Source organism: Lichenostomus cassidix, chromosome 10, assembly GCF_008360975.1.
Source record: "Lichenostomus cassidix isolate B80296 chromosome 10, HeHo_3.0, whole genome shotgun sequence".
Taxonomy (NCBI): Eukaryota; Metazoa; Chordata; class Aves; order Passeriformes; family Meliphagidae; genus Lichenostomus; species Lichenostomus cassidix.
The window spans coordinates 1,093,748-1,113,707 of record NC_139491.1 but is presented as its reverse complement, the minus strand read 5'-3'; the positions used below and the strand labels follow the sequence as shown (position 1 = coordinate 1,113,707).

Here is a 19,960-nt window from a genome sequence, read left to right as displayed (position 1 = left end):
TTCTGGAGCTGGGATTGAGCTGGGCTGGCTGTGGGATGTGTCTGGAGGAAACTCTGGCATCCTACTGGGATTAATTCCCAACTTTTGTGCCTCTTCCCAGCAAAACTGAGCCCATCCTGGATTCCAGCTGGGTGTGCAAGGGTGGCACTGGTGACACAGGGATTTGCCAGAGCTGCAGCACAAAACATTCCCAACGGAGGCCAAATCCAGCCTTAAAAACACCTTCCATAAAAATGACATCCATAAAAATGCCATCCATAAAAATCCTCAACTGGGCTGGAATCCCATACTAAATTGGCATAGAATTCCATATTAAATTGAACTAGAATCTCATTCTAAATTGAGCTAGAATCCCATCTTAAATTGGGATAGGATCCCATCCTAAATTTGGCTAGGATCCCATCCTACCTGGGCTGGAATTCCATCCTATATTGGCATAGAATCCCATCCCAAATGGGGATAGAATCTTGCCCTACCTGGGCTAGAATCCCACACTAAATTGGGAAAGGATCTTATCCTAAATTGGGATAGAATTACATCCTAAATTTGGCTAGGATCCCATCCTAAATTGAGCTAGAATCTTATCCTACCTGGGCTGGAATTCCATCCTAAATTGGGATAGAATCCCGTCCTAAATTTGGCTGGGATCCCATCCTATAATGAGCTAGGATCTCATCCTAAATTGAGCTGGAATCCCATCCTAAATTGGAATAGAATCCCATCCCAAACTGAACTGGGATCCCATCCCAAACTGAGCTAGGATCCCATCCTTAATTTGGCTAGGAGCCCATCCCAAATTGAGCTAGGATCCCATCCTAAACAGAGCTGGGATCCCATCCTAAATTGAGCTAGGATCTCATCCTAAATTGAGCTGGAATCCCATCCTGAATTGGAATAGAATCCCATCCCAAACTGAGCTAAAATTCCATCCCAAACTGAGCTGGAATGCCATCCTAAATTTGGCTAGGATCCCATCCCAAACTGAACTAGGATCCCATCCTAAATATGGCTGGAATCCCACCCTAAACTAAGCTGGAATCCCACCCTAAATTGAGCTGGAATCCCACCCTAAACGGAGCTGGAATCCCACCCTAAGCGGAGCTGGAATCCCACCCTAAGCGGAGCTGGAATCCCACCCTAAATTGAGCTGGAATCCCACCCTAAACTGAGCTGGAATCCCACCCCACCCGCTCCCGAATCCCACCCTACCTGCTCAGCCCGGAATTCCTCCAGCAGCACCAGCCTGTTCCCAGCCCTCGTGGCCACAGGGACGGTGAGCTTCAGGGTCACTCCGTGCACTGGGAACAGCCCCAGGTTCTGCAGCTGCCGGGAACAGCACAGGGATTGGGGATCCCAAATCCAGGGCAACCCCAGGGGTCCCTCGGGGTCACCTCCTCACCTTGAAGGTGCAGTGGAAGGGAGGGCCGATGGCGTTGGATCTCTCCAGGGAGTTGTTGGATCTGAGCTCGAAATAGTCCAGGCTGGATGTCCTGGGGGGGACAAAAAAAAGGGAGGTTTTCAAGATTCCTAGGATTTTTCCCTTTCTCTGCAGGGTTTTCCCCTTTTCTCTGCAGGATTTCCCCTTTCTTTGGAGGATTTTCCCCTTTCTCTGCAGGATTTCCCCCTTTCTTTGCAGGATTTCCCCCTTTCTTTGCAGGATTTCCCCCTTTCTTTGCAAGATTTTCCCCTTTCTTTGCAGGATTTTCTCTCCCCTCTAACAAAGCAGAGCCATCCAAGGCCCTGGCTGGAGGTTTGGGTGTCACAGGAGGTAAATCAATCCCTGTTTTGCAGCTGGAGAGGAGGGAAAAGAGCCAGGAATATCCTGTGGGATCCTGGCTGGGACACCTGTGATGGCACAGGGGACACTCAGCCCCAAATCCCCACATTCCTTAAAATTATCAATTATCTCCCTCCTTTTCCACCCCAAAGCTCCCAAATTCGAGATTTTCCACACTGTTCTTTCCCTCCCTTCATTCCAAACCAGAGAATCCCCTCACTCCCCATAAATCCCAAGAATTAAAAGGGTTTTATTTGCAGCGTCTGAGAGGGGAAAAAAAATATAAAATGACCGAAGGTCTGAAAAATCTCCCCAGAATTCCAGCGAGCAGAGCCAGGGAATGTGCTTTGGGGTCCCTGCTTTTGCTATCAGCAGCTCCATAAATTCTCTGAGCCTCCATCCCAGACTTTAATTCCTGGTGATTCCACGCTCATCCCACAGCTGAGTTTCTCTCTGATGGTTTTGTGGGATGGCTGCTGGCCCAGACACTGGGAACACCTGTTATGGCCATCATTACCTCCAAGAAATCCCTTTTTTTCCCATAAAAACTCTCTTTTCTTTCACTCTCGCACCTCTTCAATCACATTTGTGCCTTTAAACATCAGGACAGCCCAGCTCCTCACAGCTGGGGAATTTTATATACATGTATATAAAAATCTCTCCGTGATTTTATGGTTCCTCCAGCTCCCGGTTTTGAAATCAATCCCCAGATCCCATCTCGGTTTGAAGGCTGCTTTCCCCGAGGGATTCCCTCAATCCATGACCTCCCAGGAGCCTCACCTGGTGAAGAGCAGGTCAGCCTCGTACTTCAGCTGCAGGTTGATGTGGGCGACGTTGTCCTCCTTGGTGTTCTCCTTCTCCTCGCTGTCACTGCAATGACAGCAGAGCCTCAGGGTCAGGCAGGAGCCAAATCCCCTCTGGAATTTCTTTTTGGGAAATTTTTTTTGGGAATGCCAAACTTCTGCTTTTTTGGGCCACGGCAGTGATTTCATTCCAGGATTTTTACTCCTCTCTGTAGAATTATTTGGAGGGAGGTGTCACCCCCTGCACTCCCTCCCCTGCTCTAATAATTAGTGAAATTAAAAAAAAATAATATCAATTAATTATTAAAAATTTCACCTTCCCGTGGGAAATCTTTATCTGTGCGGGAAGGAGAATTTGGCAAAGTTATTAGGAGATATTTTCCCCAGGAAACATTTGCAGAGGGAGCACGGATGAGAAAGGATCAGTGGCTGGAGAGCCAGCAGAGCCTGGCAGCTTCCACAGGCATGGAAAAATCATGGATAGAAATAATAAACAATATAAATAAATAAAAATAGCCTGGCCTGGGAGCACAGGGATGGCATAACCCACAGCAGCCAGGTCTCCACGGGGTTATTCCATGGAAAACCTCTGGCTGTGGAAGAAGAAATCCCGAGGGAAGCTGGCAGCATCCCAGAGAAGCTGCAGCTGCCTCATCCCTGGAATTATCCGGAGCTGGATGGGGCTTGGAGCACCCTGGGATAGGGGAAGGTGTGGGAAAAGGGTGGCACTGGATGGGCTTTAAAATCCCTTCCAGCCCAAACCATTCCAGCACTCTGCGATTCCAGAGGGAAAAAGCATCCCCAGACCTGCTGGCAACCATGTAGATCTCCATGCTCTGCAGGAAAACCGACTTGCTGAATTCGAAATCCAGGCGGAAAGCTACCTGCGGAGAAGGGAACACGTCGGGAAAAACATCCAGCGGGGAAAAAATCCCAAGCTTTTTTCCAGGAGCGATGCGGGATCCCGCGGGTTGCACCATTCCCGATCCCACCGGGACCGAGAGGAGGATTTGCAGGAATTCTCTCCGTTTTTCCCCGCGGGATGGGAGCAGCTCCTTTGGGAGCAAATCCCTGCAGAGGCTGCTCCGCTCATCCCACCCGCGGGATCGGCAGGAGAGCAGCCGCAGAGCGCCAGCCCCAATAAAACGGGATAAATGTCCCATCCGCGGTGACCCCGAGCCGTCTGGGCCGCGCGGCTGACTGCGATATTAAAGCTCCCGCTGCTCCGCCGCCAAAATTCCATCCGCAGCCTGTCTTTGTTTTGGCAGGAGCGGAGCTACCTGCCGGCCCGGGAATGCATTCCCAGCCCCCGTAGGTCATGGGGAACGCGCTCCTCGTGCAGCCACAGGCATCCCGCCGGGAATTTTGGGGAGATTTAAAGCCGAGGCTGCTGCCTGCGGCTCATCCGTCACTGTCAGGGGAAGGTTTCAGACCATGAGGGAGTTCGGGAGGTTTTATCTCCAGATCCTGGTGGGGTTGGGCTCTTTTCCCACGGGTGGCAGGTGGGATTCCATGTGGATCCTCAGTGGATCTCCCTGATTTTCCTTCCCCAGCTTATCACTGAATTTGGTGCTTCTCAAGGGTTTATGGGTTATGAAGATGATGAAGTGGATCTGGGCTCATTCCAGGTGCTGGGAACACTGGTTTGGAGGATGCCACCACCCCGGGGGGGTTGGACAGACCACAGGCAGGATCCAGAGGCACCTCAGGGCAAGGAAATCCTCTCAGGCAGGGAAAATTTCTCATCCTGCAAGGAATGAACTTGGGGAAATTCCCATCAGTGACTCGAAGTCATATTCCCAAAGGATTAGAGTCAAATTCTCTCCCTGGAGGAGCTGGGCTGGATTTTGGGGCTCTCTGAGCACCCAACCATCCCAGCTCCCCTTCCAAACCCCAAAGGGGAAGAACCCAAAGTTTTATCTTTAAAATCCTGTTCTGGGTCACCCAGATGTGACAGATGTGACCCCATGGCTGTGCCAGGGACAGAGGATCCATGTCTGGCGGGCGAAGGAGCAGCTGGAATTTGGGATGCCCTACCTTGGCCTTGGCTCGGAAGAAGGGGTAGCTGACGTTGCAGACCCTCCTGCCGGGGTGTCGCTCGTCGCTGGCACAGTCGATGTTGATGTCAGTGTCGTCCTGGAATGGGACAGAGTGTCAGGGAAACCGGGAATGAGCCCTGGGATCGGAGCTTTGGGAAATGGGAGATACCTGGGGGGCTACAGATGGGCCTTGGCTTTGGGGGAACAACCGACCAGTGACTGACCAGTGACTGACCAGTGACTGACCAGGGACTGACCAGGGACTGACCAGGGACTGACCAATGAATGACAAATCAATGACCAATGACCAACCAGTGACTGACCAATGACTGACCAATGAATGACCAATGACTGACTGACCAATAACTGACCAATGACCGACCAATGACTGAACAATGACCAATCAATGACAAACCAGTGACTGACCAATGACCGACCAACCAACCAATGACCAACCAATGAACAACAAACAACCAAAACCCAACCAATAACCATCCAACCAGAGATCCAACCAACCAAAAACCAACGAATGACCAATGCCACTGAGGGATAACACAAGCTGTTATCCTGCATGGCCACCAGCTAAGCTGGAATTCCCTCATCTCAACACCTAAAATTCCTGCTGCTGGAGCAACTTCCATCTCTCCAGCCAGCCCTGGTGGGATGGGATGGGATGGGATGGGATGGGATACCAGCCTTGCTCCGTCTCCCCCACAACCCTTCAAGAGGTTGTAGCCTGGTTGTCAGCAGGTGACCCATGAGAGGATGAGCTATTCCAGATTTATCCCTGACTAGGGGTCAGTTTGAGCTGCTGCCACCAGGAAAATCCTACCCAGAAACTGGAATATCCCAGCACCAGCCTGGATCTTCCCTCACTCATCTGCTGAAATGATGGACTTTTTGGGGCCACAGCCACTTTTTATTCCCATGACACAGACATCCATCCCCTCTGCATGCTCCTCCCTAAGGAGGGACAGCCAGGAGCCTCGAGCAGTGACACTTCCAGCTGCAAACATTCCCCACAATCCCTGCTGCCCGGTGCTTTTTGCTCCCCACCATCCCGGGGATTTTCCCTGCTCCCCTCGCTGCATTCGGAATCATCTCCAAAAAATGCACTTCTCCCGTTTTGTGGGCAACGAGCCCCACAATTTTCCCTTGGCACGGCTGGGAGAAAAACAAAGGCGATGGGATCTGCGGGCGGCGATGAAGTCATGGGGGGAGAGGGAAAGCTCAGCAGCATCAGCACATTCCCAAACCTCGCCGGGAGCAGGGAGGAGTCCCACCAAGACCGAGGGAACGATGGGGGGAATTTTTCGGGATCTGATGGGACACCCTGGGATCATCCAGGGAAAGGTGGCATCACCCAGCTCGGCCACATTCCCATGATCAGCCCCTACTTCCAGGAGTTATTTCTCAGCTGCAAAAACTCATTCCTGACAGGAACTTGGCCGTGCGCAGGGAGTATTTTTAAACGACTGGAGGAGAAAAATAGAGGGAAATAATTTCCTCTGGGTTTGACCTTCGCTCAGGCTCTTAAAACTCAAACGTTTTTGTATTTCCAAAATAAAGAGCTGGAAGCTCTTAGAAACTGAGCCCATAAACAGCTCTGATTTATGAGGGATGGAGATGGCTTTGGGCTGCAGCTTTCCCATCCGGCTGGGATTAGCAGCGCCTCTGGAAAGGCTCGGATCTCCCGCGGGAGCCTCACCTTGGGGATCAGGCTGGCCAGCTGGAGGTTCCTGGAGAAGGAGATGTTGAGGACGGTGCTGTAGGCGTTCTCCCCGCGGTTTTCCAGCGTCGCTTCCACAGCCACCCTTCTCCTGCCGCTCTCGACGATGAAGACAGAGGTGTCGAAGGAGAGGCTGAAGGCTGAGCAGTCCCTGCCCCGCAGAGCCCTCCGGCAGAATTCCCTGCAAGAGGGGCCATTCCCGGGATTTTAGTGCATGGAAATCCCTGCTCTCCCTGTCCTGCTGTGGAATTAGGAATTTTGAATTCCTCCCGCTGTCCATAGGTTTGGGATTTTCGGCTAACAATGGGAAGCTTTCTCAAATGTCTTTGGGAGGGCTTGGGATAGCTGGGATAGAGGGGAAAAACAGATCCCACGCCATGGGCAAAGGTTGCTCCAAACCCCATCCAACCTTGGGCACTTCCAGGGGTCCAGGGCCAGCCACAGCTTCCCTGGAAATTCTCCTCCCAGGAGAATTCCCTCTCCATCATCCCAGGGAACAATTCCTTCCCAATATCCCATCTCTCCCTCTTTCAGATTAACCATTCCCTGTGTCCTGTCCCTCCATCCCTTGTCCCCAGTCCCTCTCCAGCTCTCCTTTAGGCCCTGGCAGGCTCTGGGATCTCCCTGGATCCTTCCCTTCTCCAGGAGAACATTCCCAGCTCTCCCAGCCTGGCTCCAGAGCAGCTCCAACCCTCGGAGCTGCTCCATGGCCTCCTCAGGATTCAGGGATAACCTTTAATAGCTCTTTAACCACGGAGCTGCAGTGCGGAATTATTTCCATGAGTCAAGCCCGTAATTGCCAGGTGGGTAATGCCAGCCTTGCAGTTATTCCCTGCTATTTCCTGATTTGTATCCCTGGAACTCATCACCATGGCACCAAATATTAGCTGCGTTGTGGATTCCCCGAAAAACCACGGATTCATTCCAGGCAGGGAGCAGGAAGAGGCTCAAGGAGCACCTCATGGAGGGCTTGGATGAGCCTCACGGTGGTGCTGGATGAAGAACCAGAGTGGTTCAGAATGATCCAGTGATGATGGCCCAGGATTTCTGGAGCATGGATTGCGGCAGGATTGTGGAGCCTCCCCCAGCTGGTGACACCCTTGGAGGACACTCGGAGTCCCCTACTCACATGGCACTGGGAATGTCACTCCTGGCATCCAGCACCAGATCAGGGACACAGTGCTCGTCCTCATTGCAGCCATTCCAGAACGGGACCTGAGGGGACAACGGGAACAGCTCGGTGACAACAGCCCCACAGAGAAATCTGCCCTGGCACCCAGGGAGGTGACACCCGGGGAGGTGACACCTGGGGAGGTGGCAACTGCTACCTACAGAGACCCTGAGCGAGGTGGGCCACCCGTCATCCAGCATGGGGCCGTGCTGGGGGTGCTCCAGCTCGTAGTCGATGGAGAATGTCACTGGCTTCACGTAATCTGCTGTGTCCTGTGGAACACAGAAAACCTTAAATCTCATCCCATCCCACCCCTGCCATGGCAGGGACACTTCCCTATCCCAGGCTGCTCCAAGCCCTGTCCAACCTGGCCTTGGACACTGCCAGGGATCCAGGGGCAGCCACAGCTTCTCTGGGAATTCCATCCCAGCCCCTGGAATTCCTTCCCAATATCCCATCCATCCCGGCCCTCTGGAAGCCCCCAGGAGCTCATCCCGTGCCTTGCCCCGGGGTGCAGAGGGATGCTCTGAAGGGAGATGCTCTTTGGGCTAAATCACGAGCTCCAGCTCCAGCTCCAGCCTCAAATTTCCCAAAAGTTCACGGCAGTTCAGGCCGGGGCTTGGGGCTGGGCCAGTCTGGCAGCTCGGGGCTGCCTGGCCTCCTCCCGATTCTCCTCATTCCCTGGGAATGTTTGGGTTTGGCCAGCTTTGTGCATCAGCTGTTCCCTGCTAGCGAGGGTTCCACCAGCTCTGCACCCAGGGCTGGGACCCTGCTGGGACACAGGGGACACCGCCAGGGGCTGCCCTGGGGACACTCGATTCCCGATGGGAAAAAGGAACAATCCCGGATTTTGGAGCAGGAGAACCAGGCTGACCCCGGGATCAGGAGTGCACGCCCTCCCCGAGGACACGGCTGATGGAACGGAGCACGTGGAGGCTGCAGCCACGATGAAGTCACCGCCTGGGGACACAGCAGCTGCCACGTGCTGGCGGCTCCGTCCCCAACCACATCAAACCGGCGGGAAGGAATCCAGCGGGATGAGGCTCATTCCCAACCCAGGGATGCATCCCGGGCTGGCTGAGAGATCCCAGCCCTGCTCCACACTCACCAGGACGTGGAAGGGGAGGGTGTGGCACATCTCCTGTCCCCCTGGCAGCACCAGTGTCCTCTGTGCCGTCCTGTCCCCGCTGGCGTCCAGCTGTGCCCGCGGCGAGTAGCGGCGCTCGTCGATGGTCGTGTTGTACCTGAGCCCTGCAAGGACACGTGGGCCTGGCATGTCCTCTCCTGTCCCACTGGTGTGACATTCCTGTCACACGGAGCATGGAAAGGCAAACCCCGGGAGTGTTTATTTCCATGTGGAAATAAATATAAAATCCAATAAGTAAGGAAACCCCACTCTGATTTAATCCCACAGGGACAGCAGGAGGGAGGAAAACTCCATGTCTGACAGCACAAAACAAAACTCTCGCTCTGGGGGATGAGAGCTTTTCCTTTGGCCTTGGATCCCAATTTTCCTGTGCCAGGGTTTGCAGGAGCTGAGCTGCCATCGCTTCCCTGCTCCGCTGACTCCTGGGAACCCTCCAGGGAGACTCGGGGTCATGGCACCATCCGAGGGTTTCACAGGACAGCTGGCCAGCTCCACAGATTCCTGGATATTAGGGAAACATCTGGCCGGCAGATGTGTCCGAGCCCTGCGGAACGTGGGCCTGGCACGTCCTCTCCTGTCCCTTTGGAGGGACATTCCCGTCACACGGAGCACGGGAGGGCAAACCCTGGGATAGCTCATGGAATGGGTGAGGGATGAGCTGGGATTGATCCTGGGGATGTTTCTTTCTCCACCAGAACCTGGAGACCTCAGCTGGGACAGGGACAACCACGGCTGAGGAGATGGTGACCTCCTCAGGTCCTCATCCAGGAGCTCCTCCGAGGAGCTCCTGGATGGTTCCCATCCCAAAAATTGGGCTCTTCCATGGGGCAGGAGACCTGACCAAGGCGGGAATTGGGGTTTTATCCTCACCCACGCTGGCAGTCTGGAAGTGAGCGGAGAGGAAGAGGGCGGTGAAGCAGACGAAGGCCCTCATGCAGGTGGCCTCCTTGCCGTGGCGCTTGCAGTCCTTGGTGAAGATGTTGATCTTGGGCGGCTCGAAGCGCAGGCTGGCGTTGATCCTGACCACGCTGCGGGACCTGCGGGGTGGGGAGAGATCATGGGATGGGGTTTGGGTCAGGATGGGACATCCTGGAGTCTCCTACACCTCCTTTTCCCTCCTTTCCCCTCCTTTTCCCGCCTTTCCTCGGAAGGTTGAGGAGGACCAAGTGCCTTCTCTGAGCAGAGCCCAGGGTGACCCATCCCACCTGGGCACAGCCACCCTTCATCCCAACAGCTCCGAGGGACTCTCCAAACATTAATTAATTAATGTTTGAAAATATTGCTCTAATTAGACCAGGGGGATTCTGGGAAAATCACCACAAATGGATTTGGAACTTCTGGAGAGCTGCGGATGGAACTCAATGGAAAACTAGCTCTGGTACGTTTTAGGGCCCAACAGCACTGAGATCCCACAGATCCCACAAAGATGAACATGGGGTTGTTATTCAGGAAAGATGGCTTGGACTGCTGGGAGATCAGAATTCCCTGGAAAAATGCCAGCATGATTCAGGCAGAGGAGATGGGGAGGGATCCCCAGGGATCCGTGGCTCACCAGAGCAGCACAGCGTTGCCCAGGGAGCCCACAGCCAAATCCACCAGCCCGTCCTCGTTCAGGTCCAGCTGCCCGTGGATGCTGCAGCCAAAGTACATCAGGCCCGGCGCGAGGTCGGCGGCCGCGATCCGCTGGAAAGGAAGGGAATGGGAATAATCCAGGCTGGATTCCAGCAGGAGCATCCCTGCCGGCCAAGGGTTTGCCATGCTGGCTCTGCCTCGCTGCTGGAGATGCCCCATTCCCTGTGATTTTCCAGGGAATTAGAGCTTCTCCTCTTTGGAGGCACCATGAAGATGTCCACTGGATTTACTCTGCCTATTCGATTTTTATCAAAAGTGTAATAAACGAATAGATGCCAATAATTTATTTATATGGAATAAATGAATCGATAGCGATCCCTTGAGTGAATGCTGAACGTTGCCTCTAATGCCAAGCTTTTTTTCTGCAGTTCCATGGAATAATTCAGGTTGGAAAAGCCATCCAAGATGGTTGAGTCCAACCATTCCCCCTGCAGTGCCAAAGGCCACCATTGACAATGTCCCCAAGTGCCACATCCACACATCTTAAATCCCAGCAGGGATGGGGACTCCACCATGCTTGAATTCCAATGTTTTATCTCGGATGTCTCAAAAGAGGGAATATCTGGATGAAATAATTAACAATTAAATCCTGCCCGTGAATTTGTCATGCTCTGTAAGTCCTTAAAATAGGGACAGATTCTAATTATTCCGATGAATTATGAGGAAAACCAAACCCAGGGAAGCCCCACCTGCTTGTACTTCTTCAGGATGGTCTCCTGGAATCCAAGGAAAATGTAAATGGCTCCTTGGTGTTCATCCTCCAGAGGAGCTCCAACCACCAGGTCGTTGTAGGAGTCCTGGTTGAGGTCGGGAACGGCGGCGATGCAGGAGCCGAAACGGGAATTCTGGTAACTCGGGAGATCCACGAGGGATCCGCTGGGAACGAAGAGGTTCTGCCAGGGGAAAGGAAGGAAAACAATTCCCAAAGCATCAGCAGCAAGACTGGAAAGAGGAGAAAGCCTCAAGCAAATGGTGCAGAGACTCGGGAGGGATTCTCCAAGGAAGGAGGCGGGAGCATTCCCAGGGATTTGGGATTTCTGTGGAGCACATCCCTGTGGAATGATGATCACCCTGCCAGTCCCACAGCTGCTCTGCATCCCATATCAGTAATCCCACATGTAATCAACATTCCTGCTTTAGGGATAACACTCCATGCTCCAGGAGGGCTCTGCATCCTTGGATGTAGAGCACAACATTCCCACTTGCCCCTGGACCGTGATGGATTTGGCCCAGGAAGTGCATTTGGAGCCAGATTGGAGGAGGAAAAACACCCAGGAAAGCTGGGACAGGGAGGGGACAGGGGTGGCCCATGTGCCATTCCATGGTGGAGGGACTCGTCCTGCTGTCCCCAGAGCCCCGTGAGTGACCCAGCCTCTGGATGCCCTCAAAGGGAACGAGTTTGGAGGAGGCCAAGAGGCTGGAGATGGTTTCTCCTGAGGGACATCCACGTTCCCATGTGGGAAAGATCCCATTTTGCACCTCCCGGGGAGCTGGGAGTTCCACACCTTGCGCCACCACCAGCGAGGCTGCGAGGGGAGGTGACCCAGGGGACATTCCCAAATTCCGTCCCCTGGGGTGTCCCCAGGTGTCACTCACCCCCCTGAGGCTGTACACGTAGACCTTGCCCCTCTCCCTGCCCTCGCTGAAGAACATCGGCGCTCCCACCAGCAGGACGTCGCTGACACCGTCGCCGTTCACATCCAGGGAATTGATCTCACTGCCGTAGTAGGAGCCAATCTGGGGGGACAGGACAGGATGGGAATGATGCCATCATCCCCTGGGATCCATGGGGATAGTCCAAACCCTCTCCCTGGATTCCCTCCTCTTCCCAGCCAAGCTGTGCATGCAGTGACAACCAGCACATCCACGCCACGCTGAGCTGTCCCAACTTTGCAAAATCAAGGGAGAGGATCGATTTATCCACAGGGAAATATCAGCACGGCATTCCCGGCCGGAATTACCTGCTCTCCCTTGAGGGCCTGGTGGATGGTGAGGTTCCTGTTGCTGTGCATGCTGAACAGGATGACTTTGCCGGTGTGGTTGAACCGCGGCGCTCCTGCCACGTAGATCCGCTCGTGCTTGGTGGAGACCACGGAGGAGACTGTGTAACCTGGAGTGGGGTGGGCATGGAATGGGAATTCCCTGCCAGCTCCCAGGATCTGATTTCCATTATTCCCCATCTCTGGAAGCTTAAAAACCCGGATTTTTCCAAGGAAAATATCACCCAGATCGACCCCAGCACCTCTGAGCCTCTGATTTGCAATTCCCACACAAATCCTTTTTTCCTCAAAGGTGAGTCTGATTCCTGCAATTCCTGGAATTCTGAGAGTTTTATTTCATGGCTCACATGGAGTTGGACAAACCCTCCTGAGGTGCTCTGCTCCTCAGGGAACAGCAGGCAGGAGAAGCTTTGCCAGTGCTCAGTGTCAGCATTCCCAGCCCGAGAAAAGCCATGAATCCATAAAAACCATCCCTGAAAAGTCCTTATGGAAATAACCTCATGCAAGCCAATGGCCCTGAGTGATCCCTCTTCCCTGCTGCACTGGGATCTCTGGGATGCTGCACTTCCCGTGGTTGCAGATGGGATTGTTTGGGAATATCAAGCTGGGGCTGCCAAATCCCAGTTTTCAGACCCAGGTCCAGGATCCCAAAACTTCATGCTCGGGATTAAATTCCACCTCAATTCTTAGAAGTGGAACAGGTTGCCCAGAGAAGCTGTGGCTGCCTCTGGATGCCTGGAATGTTCCAGGCCAGGTTGGACAGGGCTTGGAGAAACCTGGGATAGTGGGAGGAGTCCTGCCCTGGGCAGGGGTGGAATGGGATGGGTTTTAAGGTCCTTTCCCACCCAAACCATTCCAGGATTCTGTGATTCCACGAAACTCAGAGTTTGCCCAACCATGAAACTGAATCCATTTCCTGGAATCACATCCAGTTCAATTTTGAGTATCTCCAGGGATTTCCAGACCCTTTCCCTGCTCACTCACCTTACCTGGAGTCCCTCTTTCCCTAAATTGCCCCTCCTGGAGGAATATTCCTAAACCAAGGATCATCCCTGAGCCCCCCAGATCCCAGTGCTCTTCACCTTCCCGGGGAAGAGCCTGGAGGTGCTGATCCCACAGAATTCCCAATTCTCACAGGACAGCCACATCTCCAAGGAGAGGCTTCACTCCAACAGCCCAGGCTGATATTTTTATTCCAGAGCTTCAGCAGCTGCACATGGAATGGATTAACCCAGCAGGTATTTCCTGCCTAGGCATGAAATTCCATCCGCGCTTTGAAACCACTCCAAGAAAAGCGGCGGATGACCCTCTGGCTCAGTCGTTCCTGAATTTAAATCCCGTTTGTGCATCGCTCCGGGATCAGAGCTGGGCTCCTCCCAGGTGAGGATGGATCCCACAGGTCTCCCACCATCCCACTCCACTGAGGAATATCCTGCTCTTCCCATTATTAAGGACAAAATCCCAAACGGCCTCGTTCAGCCTTCCTACCCAAATACGCTCCATGATTTTTCAGCTCCTCTGGGAATTCCTGCAGGTAAGATTCCCGTAAAGGAATGACCTTCCCGCTGCTGGTTTCCTTCAGGACAGCTCCATTCCAGTCGTAGGCTCCCACAGCTCCCAGCAGGATCCCATCCTGTGGGAAAACGGGATGGGATTGAGGGGATTTCTTCCCAAGTGGAGGTGATTCCATCGCTCTGATCCCATATGGACAATGAAACCATTTTCCCAAGCACACCCAGAATGCTGGAGGGTTTTAAAAATGCTGGAGTGACACTTCCACCCTATTCCTGCCTTTTCAGTGGGATTTTCCTCCCCAGGAAATTCCCAAGTTTTTCCATGGACATCCCAGCACATCCTTCCCAAGGGGCTGTGGCATCAGGAGGAGCTCTCCCAACAATTCCCTTTCCCATAGGATAATCCCACAGCATTTCCTTATCCTCGTGTTAATGATTTAACTCCTTAATCAATAATTTTTCCCAAACCCCAGTCTCCCACCTGGAGCAGGGGGTGATAAACAGGACAAAGCAGGAGCAACAAAAATCCCACATTTCCACTCTTACTTCCACAACGTGGGATGAAAATCCTGTCTGGGACATTTCCAGTCCGAAGGAGATCTCGTTCTTGTTGGTTCCTTAAAAATAAAAAGGAATTTGTGTTGAAGGGAGAGTTTTGCTCTCCTGGAGGGGCTGAGTGGTGCCTTGGGGGATTCCCATCCCATTCCAGCCTTTCCAGAGGCACGGACACCTTTCCCTCTCCCAGGATGCTCCAAGCCCCATCCAGCCTGGCCTTGGCCTCTCAGAGCTGCAAAATCACCCAAAAATGGGGATTTGGAGGTTTTTGCCTCATAATTCCAACTGGGGGAAACTTCTCATCTGAGGCAACTTCCGCAGGGAAGTGCCAGGCTGGCTGGACAAAAAAACCTGCAAAACTTGTGGGGAGTTTGTGAGCTGGTTTGAGCAAAAATCCCCCAAATATTCAATTTTCAATGCCACCCCTCCCTCTTCTCTTCCAATTGTTCATTCCAGGCTGCATTTTTCCTCTGAAATCCAGATAAATTTAGTTTGGGAGACGAACAAAGTTGTCACAAGAGCTGACATTTAGAACAGAAATATTTCCTGATATTTCCTTTCAGCCACTAAACCCGAAATCCCAGCGTTATTCCCATAATCTCCCGATGTCTGGCACCCCAGGAAGCTCCTGTTTATAACCCTGGAATCTGGTGGATGAGGAAGACACCGATGCCCAAATTCCCCCCATACCAGCTTTCCCAGGTTTTCTATAAAAAGGCAAATCAGAGCCACTGGAATTCCAGTGGCTGGAACGAGGTGTGTCCTTTGGAAAAGGGATCTCTGCTCCCCATATCTGAGGGACACCAACCACTCCAAATAAAGACATTTCCTCAAACCTGAAGATATTCCAAGCGGGATTTTAGGCTCCGTATCCAACAGATACTGTGGGTACAAATATCTACATCCAAATCCGGCAAACAAAGGATTGGCTGCCCATTTCCAGGCTGGAATGTGACAGGGAGGAGCATCCCTCACCTTCCAGGCTGAAAATCCTCTCTCCCAGGGCATCCACGATGTCCTTGAGCGCAGCCTCGTCGGTGACGTTGAAGAAGTGTTTGTCGTCGGGGTCGCTGGCGATGAACTTGATCTCGTTCAGAAAGGCCTCGGGGTTGATCCCCCTCCTGTTGTAATAACCCAGGACCTGGCGGGGAAGGAAATCCAGGATTCGGGGGTTTTCATGGAATTATCATTCCCAGATGGTTTGGGTTGGGAGGGATATTTGAGCTCATCCTGTTCCATGGCCAGGGGCAGCTTCTGCCATCCCAGGGTGCTCCAAGCCCTGTCCAAGCTGGCCTTGGACATTCCAGGGATGAGAGGTCAACAACCTCTCTGGACCATTTTCCTATGATGGATAAAACCATCCCAAAGCCCTTTGGGGTCTCCATATGGATCCCACCTTTGGATCTGACACCACTTTGTGTGAACAAACAGAGGAACTTCTGCAGTTCCTCCAGGCTGGACACTCCTAGTGGAATTTGGGGTCCTGCCTGCCCCTGCTCCCTGCTCCAGCAGCCAAATCCCGAGCGGAGCATCCCAAAAGCAGCACCAGCCACGAGAACCTCTCGGAAAGCTCCAGGAGCAGCAGGAACAGGCTGTCCCGATGTTTTGGGATTCTCACCGCCACGGCGTATCGGGTGACGTTGTCCCTCTCGCTGTCCTCGATCACCTTCTCCAGGTCGGGGCTGTCGTGGGACTCTCCATCGGTGATGACAATCATGACCCTCTTGGCTCCTTTCCGGCCGCCTTTCCGGAACGCTTCGGATCTGCGGGGGAACAGTCGCCCCGGGATGCTCATTCCCATCGGATCTGCGGGGGATCTGCCACCCCACCGACCCCACCCTGAGGGGTCTTTAGGAACCCTCGGGAAACCCTTGAGGATGTGGATTTTCCACACCTTGCAGGAAAGGATGAAAATCCACATCCAGCAGAATTGGACAAGGGAAATGATCTGGATTGGCCAGCAGAGTTTTGGCCTTGGCCCATGAGATCTTTCCCTAGGAAGGAAAATCTCTTCCCCCAGTTGTCCAGCCCAGTCAAAATCCTGCTATTTTGACAAAGCACGGCACCAAATTCCAGTGTTTTTATGGAAAAGGGACATTGAGCAGAGCCAGTGTGACACAAATCGTTCAGGACCTCTCTTGGATCTGGCCAGGACTGATCCAAAACATTTCCAATGCTGGAATCTCCATCCCTGCAGGGATTTAAAAACAGCGGGAATGTGGCACTTGGGGACATGGTCAGCGGTGGCCTTGGCAGCGCTGGACTCAATCCTAGAGTATTTTTGTTTTTCCAGCCTAAATGATTCCATGATTCTGCAGCAGGAATAATGGTTGGGATGTGGCAACGGTGTAGGATTTGTCCCTGGAAAGCCAGGGACATCCAAAAAAGGATGGAGCTGTCCTGAGTTCCTGGGGATCCTCCAGGGATTTGGGGTAATCCCTGTGTTTGGGGCTAAATCTGGGGGTTGGGAACTCATCCCTGTGGACTTCCAGGGAGAGGAGACAATTCCAGAGTCTGCTCCAGCTGGACGGAGCAGTTTTGGGAAGCACAAATCATAAAGAATTAATTGTGGATTTTTTCACAAACCCCGGCAGTTCCCTCGTTTTCAAACAAAGGGAGAGGGAGAGAGGGGAAAAGGGGGATTTGGGAGTTTTCCTGGGAACGTGAGGGGATTTTACCGAGCGAACTCGATGCCGTAGGCGGTCCTGGTCTCGGTGCCACCGCGCTGCTCGATGTGGCTGGCAGCTGTCACCACGTCCTGCACCGACCTGTAGTCGTTCAGGTGGAACTCATGGACAACATCCTCTCCGTACTGGACAACTCCCACCTGGAATGACGGGAATGTCACCAGAAATGCCAACAAAACAGGGTCCTGTCCCCAATGAGTTTCATCAACCACGGGAAACGCCACCCACTGTTAAAATTCCACCTCTCATCTACATTTCATCTGGTTTTCCCTCCTTGGGAGCATTAATAATTGCTGATTTTATGGCTCTCCCACCTGCTCTGCCCTCAAATTTTGGGGTGATCCAGATGTGCTGTGCCCCAGTGTCCCAGTTTGGAGCCACAGCATGTCCAGGTGACACTGAGAGAGTGGTTTGAGCAAATTTGGGATATTCCTGCCCAAATCCCTGCCCAAATTCCAGCCTAAATCATCCCATGATTACTGGGAGCAAACAGATGGAGAGCTCCTCACTGCTGCCTCTATTTCCATAGGGTTTCATCCTCCTTTTCCCACTGGGATATGGGATGTGGGATGTAGGATTTGCTCCCTCTGGAGCAAATGTCCTCTTCGGGACATTAATGGGAGCATTTTTTCCATGGAATGAGTTAAAAATCCCAATATTTGGACAAATTCCAGGGGACATTGAGAAGAACCCCTGGGAGATACAAAAGGTTCAGGGCTTTACCTGGATCTGCCCAGGACCGATGTAAAACTTTTTCAGGATATTTATCAGGAAGTGCTGGACTTCAACCCACGGATAGATGCTGTTGGATCCGTCCAGAACGATGATGATGTCCATGTAGGTCTGGCATCCTGTGAAAAATCCAGGGATTTGTTAAAAATCCTCCTGCTAAGGGGCAGGTTTATGGCTTTGCTTCCAGCCAGGTACTTCCTCTTAGGATTTATTGGGGGAAAAAATGAGATTTCAATCATTTGGGAAAGAACTTGGGGCTCTAGCAAGGTGGGGAGAAACCACAGGAATCCTCTCTGCCGGGAAAATATGGGATAATTTCCTCAGAGCAGCACTCGGTGGCATCATTTGGGATTCAGCTCTGGAATCTGATCCCCTCTAACATCATTCCCCACTTCAAAGAGGAGCAGGATCCAGCCCCGCTCCTCCCGCAGCGCCGTTCCTGATCCCTGAGTCATCCCCAGCCCTGCCGGACCTGCCGCGGAGCACAAGGCGGGCATTTCCTCCCTTCCCACGAAACCCTTGGCTCCGAGGCAGCCAAAAACCCCGGAGAGGACCCCAGGCTGGGCTCTGCAGCCGGAGCAGGAAGGGTTTGAGGAGCTGCCTTTTTCCAGTGGGGAAAATTGCTCGTCTGAGTCTCGCTGATGTTTTATAGTGTTTCTTGTAAAAGGCGGAGATGGTCCTGGATTTCTGAGATTTATCAGCTGCTTTTTCCACCTGCTGTGGGTTTTATGGGATAAAGAATCCATGGGATGGAGTTACTCGTGGATCACTGGGATTCACTATGTGCCTCCATCTCCATCCTATCCTGGGAATCCCGCTAAATAATACTTCCTAAAACTCCTTAAAATCCAAATTATCCTTTACAGTGAGGGTTGGAATATAGAGAGGGAAGTGACCCTGGGAATTTGGTGATGCTCTTCCCGCCTTGATCCCCAAAATCCCGTTTTCCCAAGCACCTCTCCATGCCCTGGGAATTAACCAACACCAAGGGGATGATGGAGCTGGGGAATCACATCCCATGGGATGAGGAAATTCCAGGAGCAGGACAGGCTTCTGCAATCCTTCCCAGCCCCAGGAAAGCCAGGAAACTCCACTCAAACCCTCCAAAATAAAATCCTGGATCCAAATTCCCAAATTCCAACACATTTAACTCCCTGTCAGTGAAGGCTTGGTTTTGTGCCAAGCTGTGAATTCTTTCCCTGTTTTCCATTCTTAGTGAAATTTTATCTGTGCTGATAAAATATTCTGGATGCTCGGATTCCCAGCTCGGGAAGAAGAAAATGTTTTTTGTCTTCCCAAGGTGTCAATCCCAAGGAAAACAATTCCCAGATGTGTGTAGAACCCTTTGGAATTGCTTCCCTGCCACCTATTCCCCCGAACACTGACAGCTTTGTGTTCTCCATGGGGATGAGGAAGAGAGATTCCCTCTGGCTGCAGAGGTGGGATTGGGATTGGGATTGGGGCTGGGATTGGAGCTGGGAATGGGGCTGGGAGTGGAGCTGGGATCAGAGCTATAGGGTTTGGAGCTGGGATTGGAGCTGAGATTGGGATTGGAGCTGGGAGTGGAGCCACTGGGATTGGAGCCATAGGGATTGGAGCTGGGAGTGAAGGCATAGAGATTGGAGCCACGACTGGAACCACAGGGATTGGAGCTGGGATTGGAGGAATAGGGATTGGAGTTGGGGTTGGAGCTGGGATTGGAGCTGGGGTTGTAGCCATACAGATTGGAGCTGGGATTGGAGACACAATTGGAACTGGGAGTGGAGCTGGGATTGGAGTCATAGGGATTGGAGCTTGGATTGGAGGTGGAGTTGGATTTGAGATTGGAGCTGGGCTTGGATCCGTAGGGATTGGATCCATGGGGATTGGATCCATAGGGACCAGAGCCATAGGGATTGGAGCCGTAGGGATTGGAAGCATAGGGATTGGAGCTGTAGGGATTGGGGCCCTAGGGAGTGGATCTATAGGGATTGGATCCTTAGGGATTAGATCTGTAGGGTTTTGAGCTGTAGGGATTGGAGCCATAGGGATTGGATCCATAGGGATTGGAGCCGTAGGGATTGGAGCCATAGGGATTGGATCCATGGGGATTGGATCCTTAGGGATTGGAGCCATAGGGATTGGATCTGTAGGGATTGGATCCGTGGGGATTGGAGCCATAGGGATTGGAGCCG

General features: G+C 52.6%; 1 protein-coding gene across 1 annotated transcript in view; it reads right to left on the bottom strand.

Annotated features, from left to right (window-relative positions):
- ITGA11 (integrin subunit alpha 11) overlaps positions 1–19,960 on the bottom strand; it is a 36,928-nt gene that overhangs the window by 3,388 nt on the left and 13,580 nt on the right. Inside the window, exons 6-25 of the mRNA XM_085070232.1 lie at positions 17,778–17,905; positions 17,046–17,194; positions 15,986–16,130; positions 15,343–15,508; positions 14,359–14,429; positions 13,787–13,931; positions 12,260–12,408; positions 11,895–12,035; positions 10,988–11,191; positions 10,219–10,349; positions 9,537–9,703; positions 8,628–8,770; positions 7,681–7,791; positions 7,478–7,563; positions 6,328–6,529; positions 4,618–4,716; positions 3,388–3,464; positions 2,558–2,647; positions 1,400–1,490; positions 1,210–1,323 (exon numbers count right to left, since the gene is read on the bottom strand). Of these exons, the coding sequence (XP_084926358.1) occupies positions 1,210–1,323; positions 1,400–1,490; positions 2,558–2,647; positions 3,388–3,464; positions 4,618–4,716; positions 6,328–6,529; positions 7,478–7,563; positions 7,681–7,791; positions 8,628–8,770; positions 9,537–9,703; positions 10,219–10,349; positions 10,988–11,191; positions 11,895–12,035; positions 12,260–12,408; positions 13,787–13,931; positions 14,359–14,429; positions 15,343–15,508; positions 15,986–16,130; positions 17,046–17,194; positions 17,778–17,905 (2,609 nt within the window). The remainder of the gene's footprint in view (positions 1–1,209; positions 1,324–1,399; positions 1,491–2,557; positions 2,648–3,387; positions 3,465–4,617; positions 4,717–6,327; positions 6,530–7,477; positions 7,564–7,680; positions 7,792–8,627; positions 8,771–9,536; positions 9,704–10,218; positions 10,350–10,987; positions 11,192–11,894; positions 12,036–12,259; positions 12,409–13,786; positions 13,932–14,358; positions 14,430–15,342; positions 15,509–15,985; positions 16,131–17,045; positions 17,195–17,777; positions 17,906–19,960) is intronic.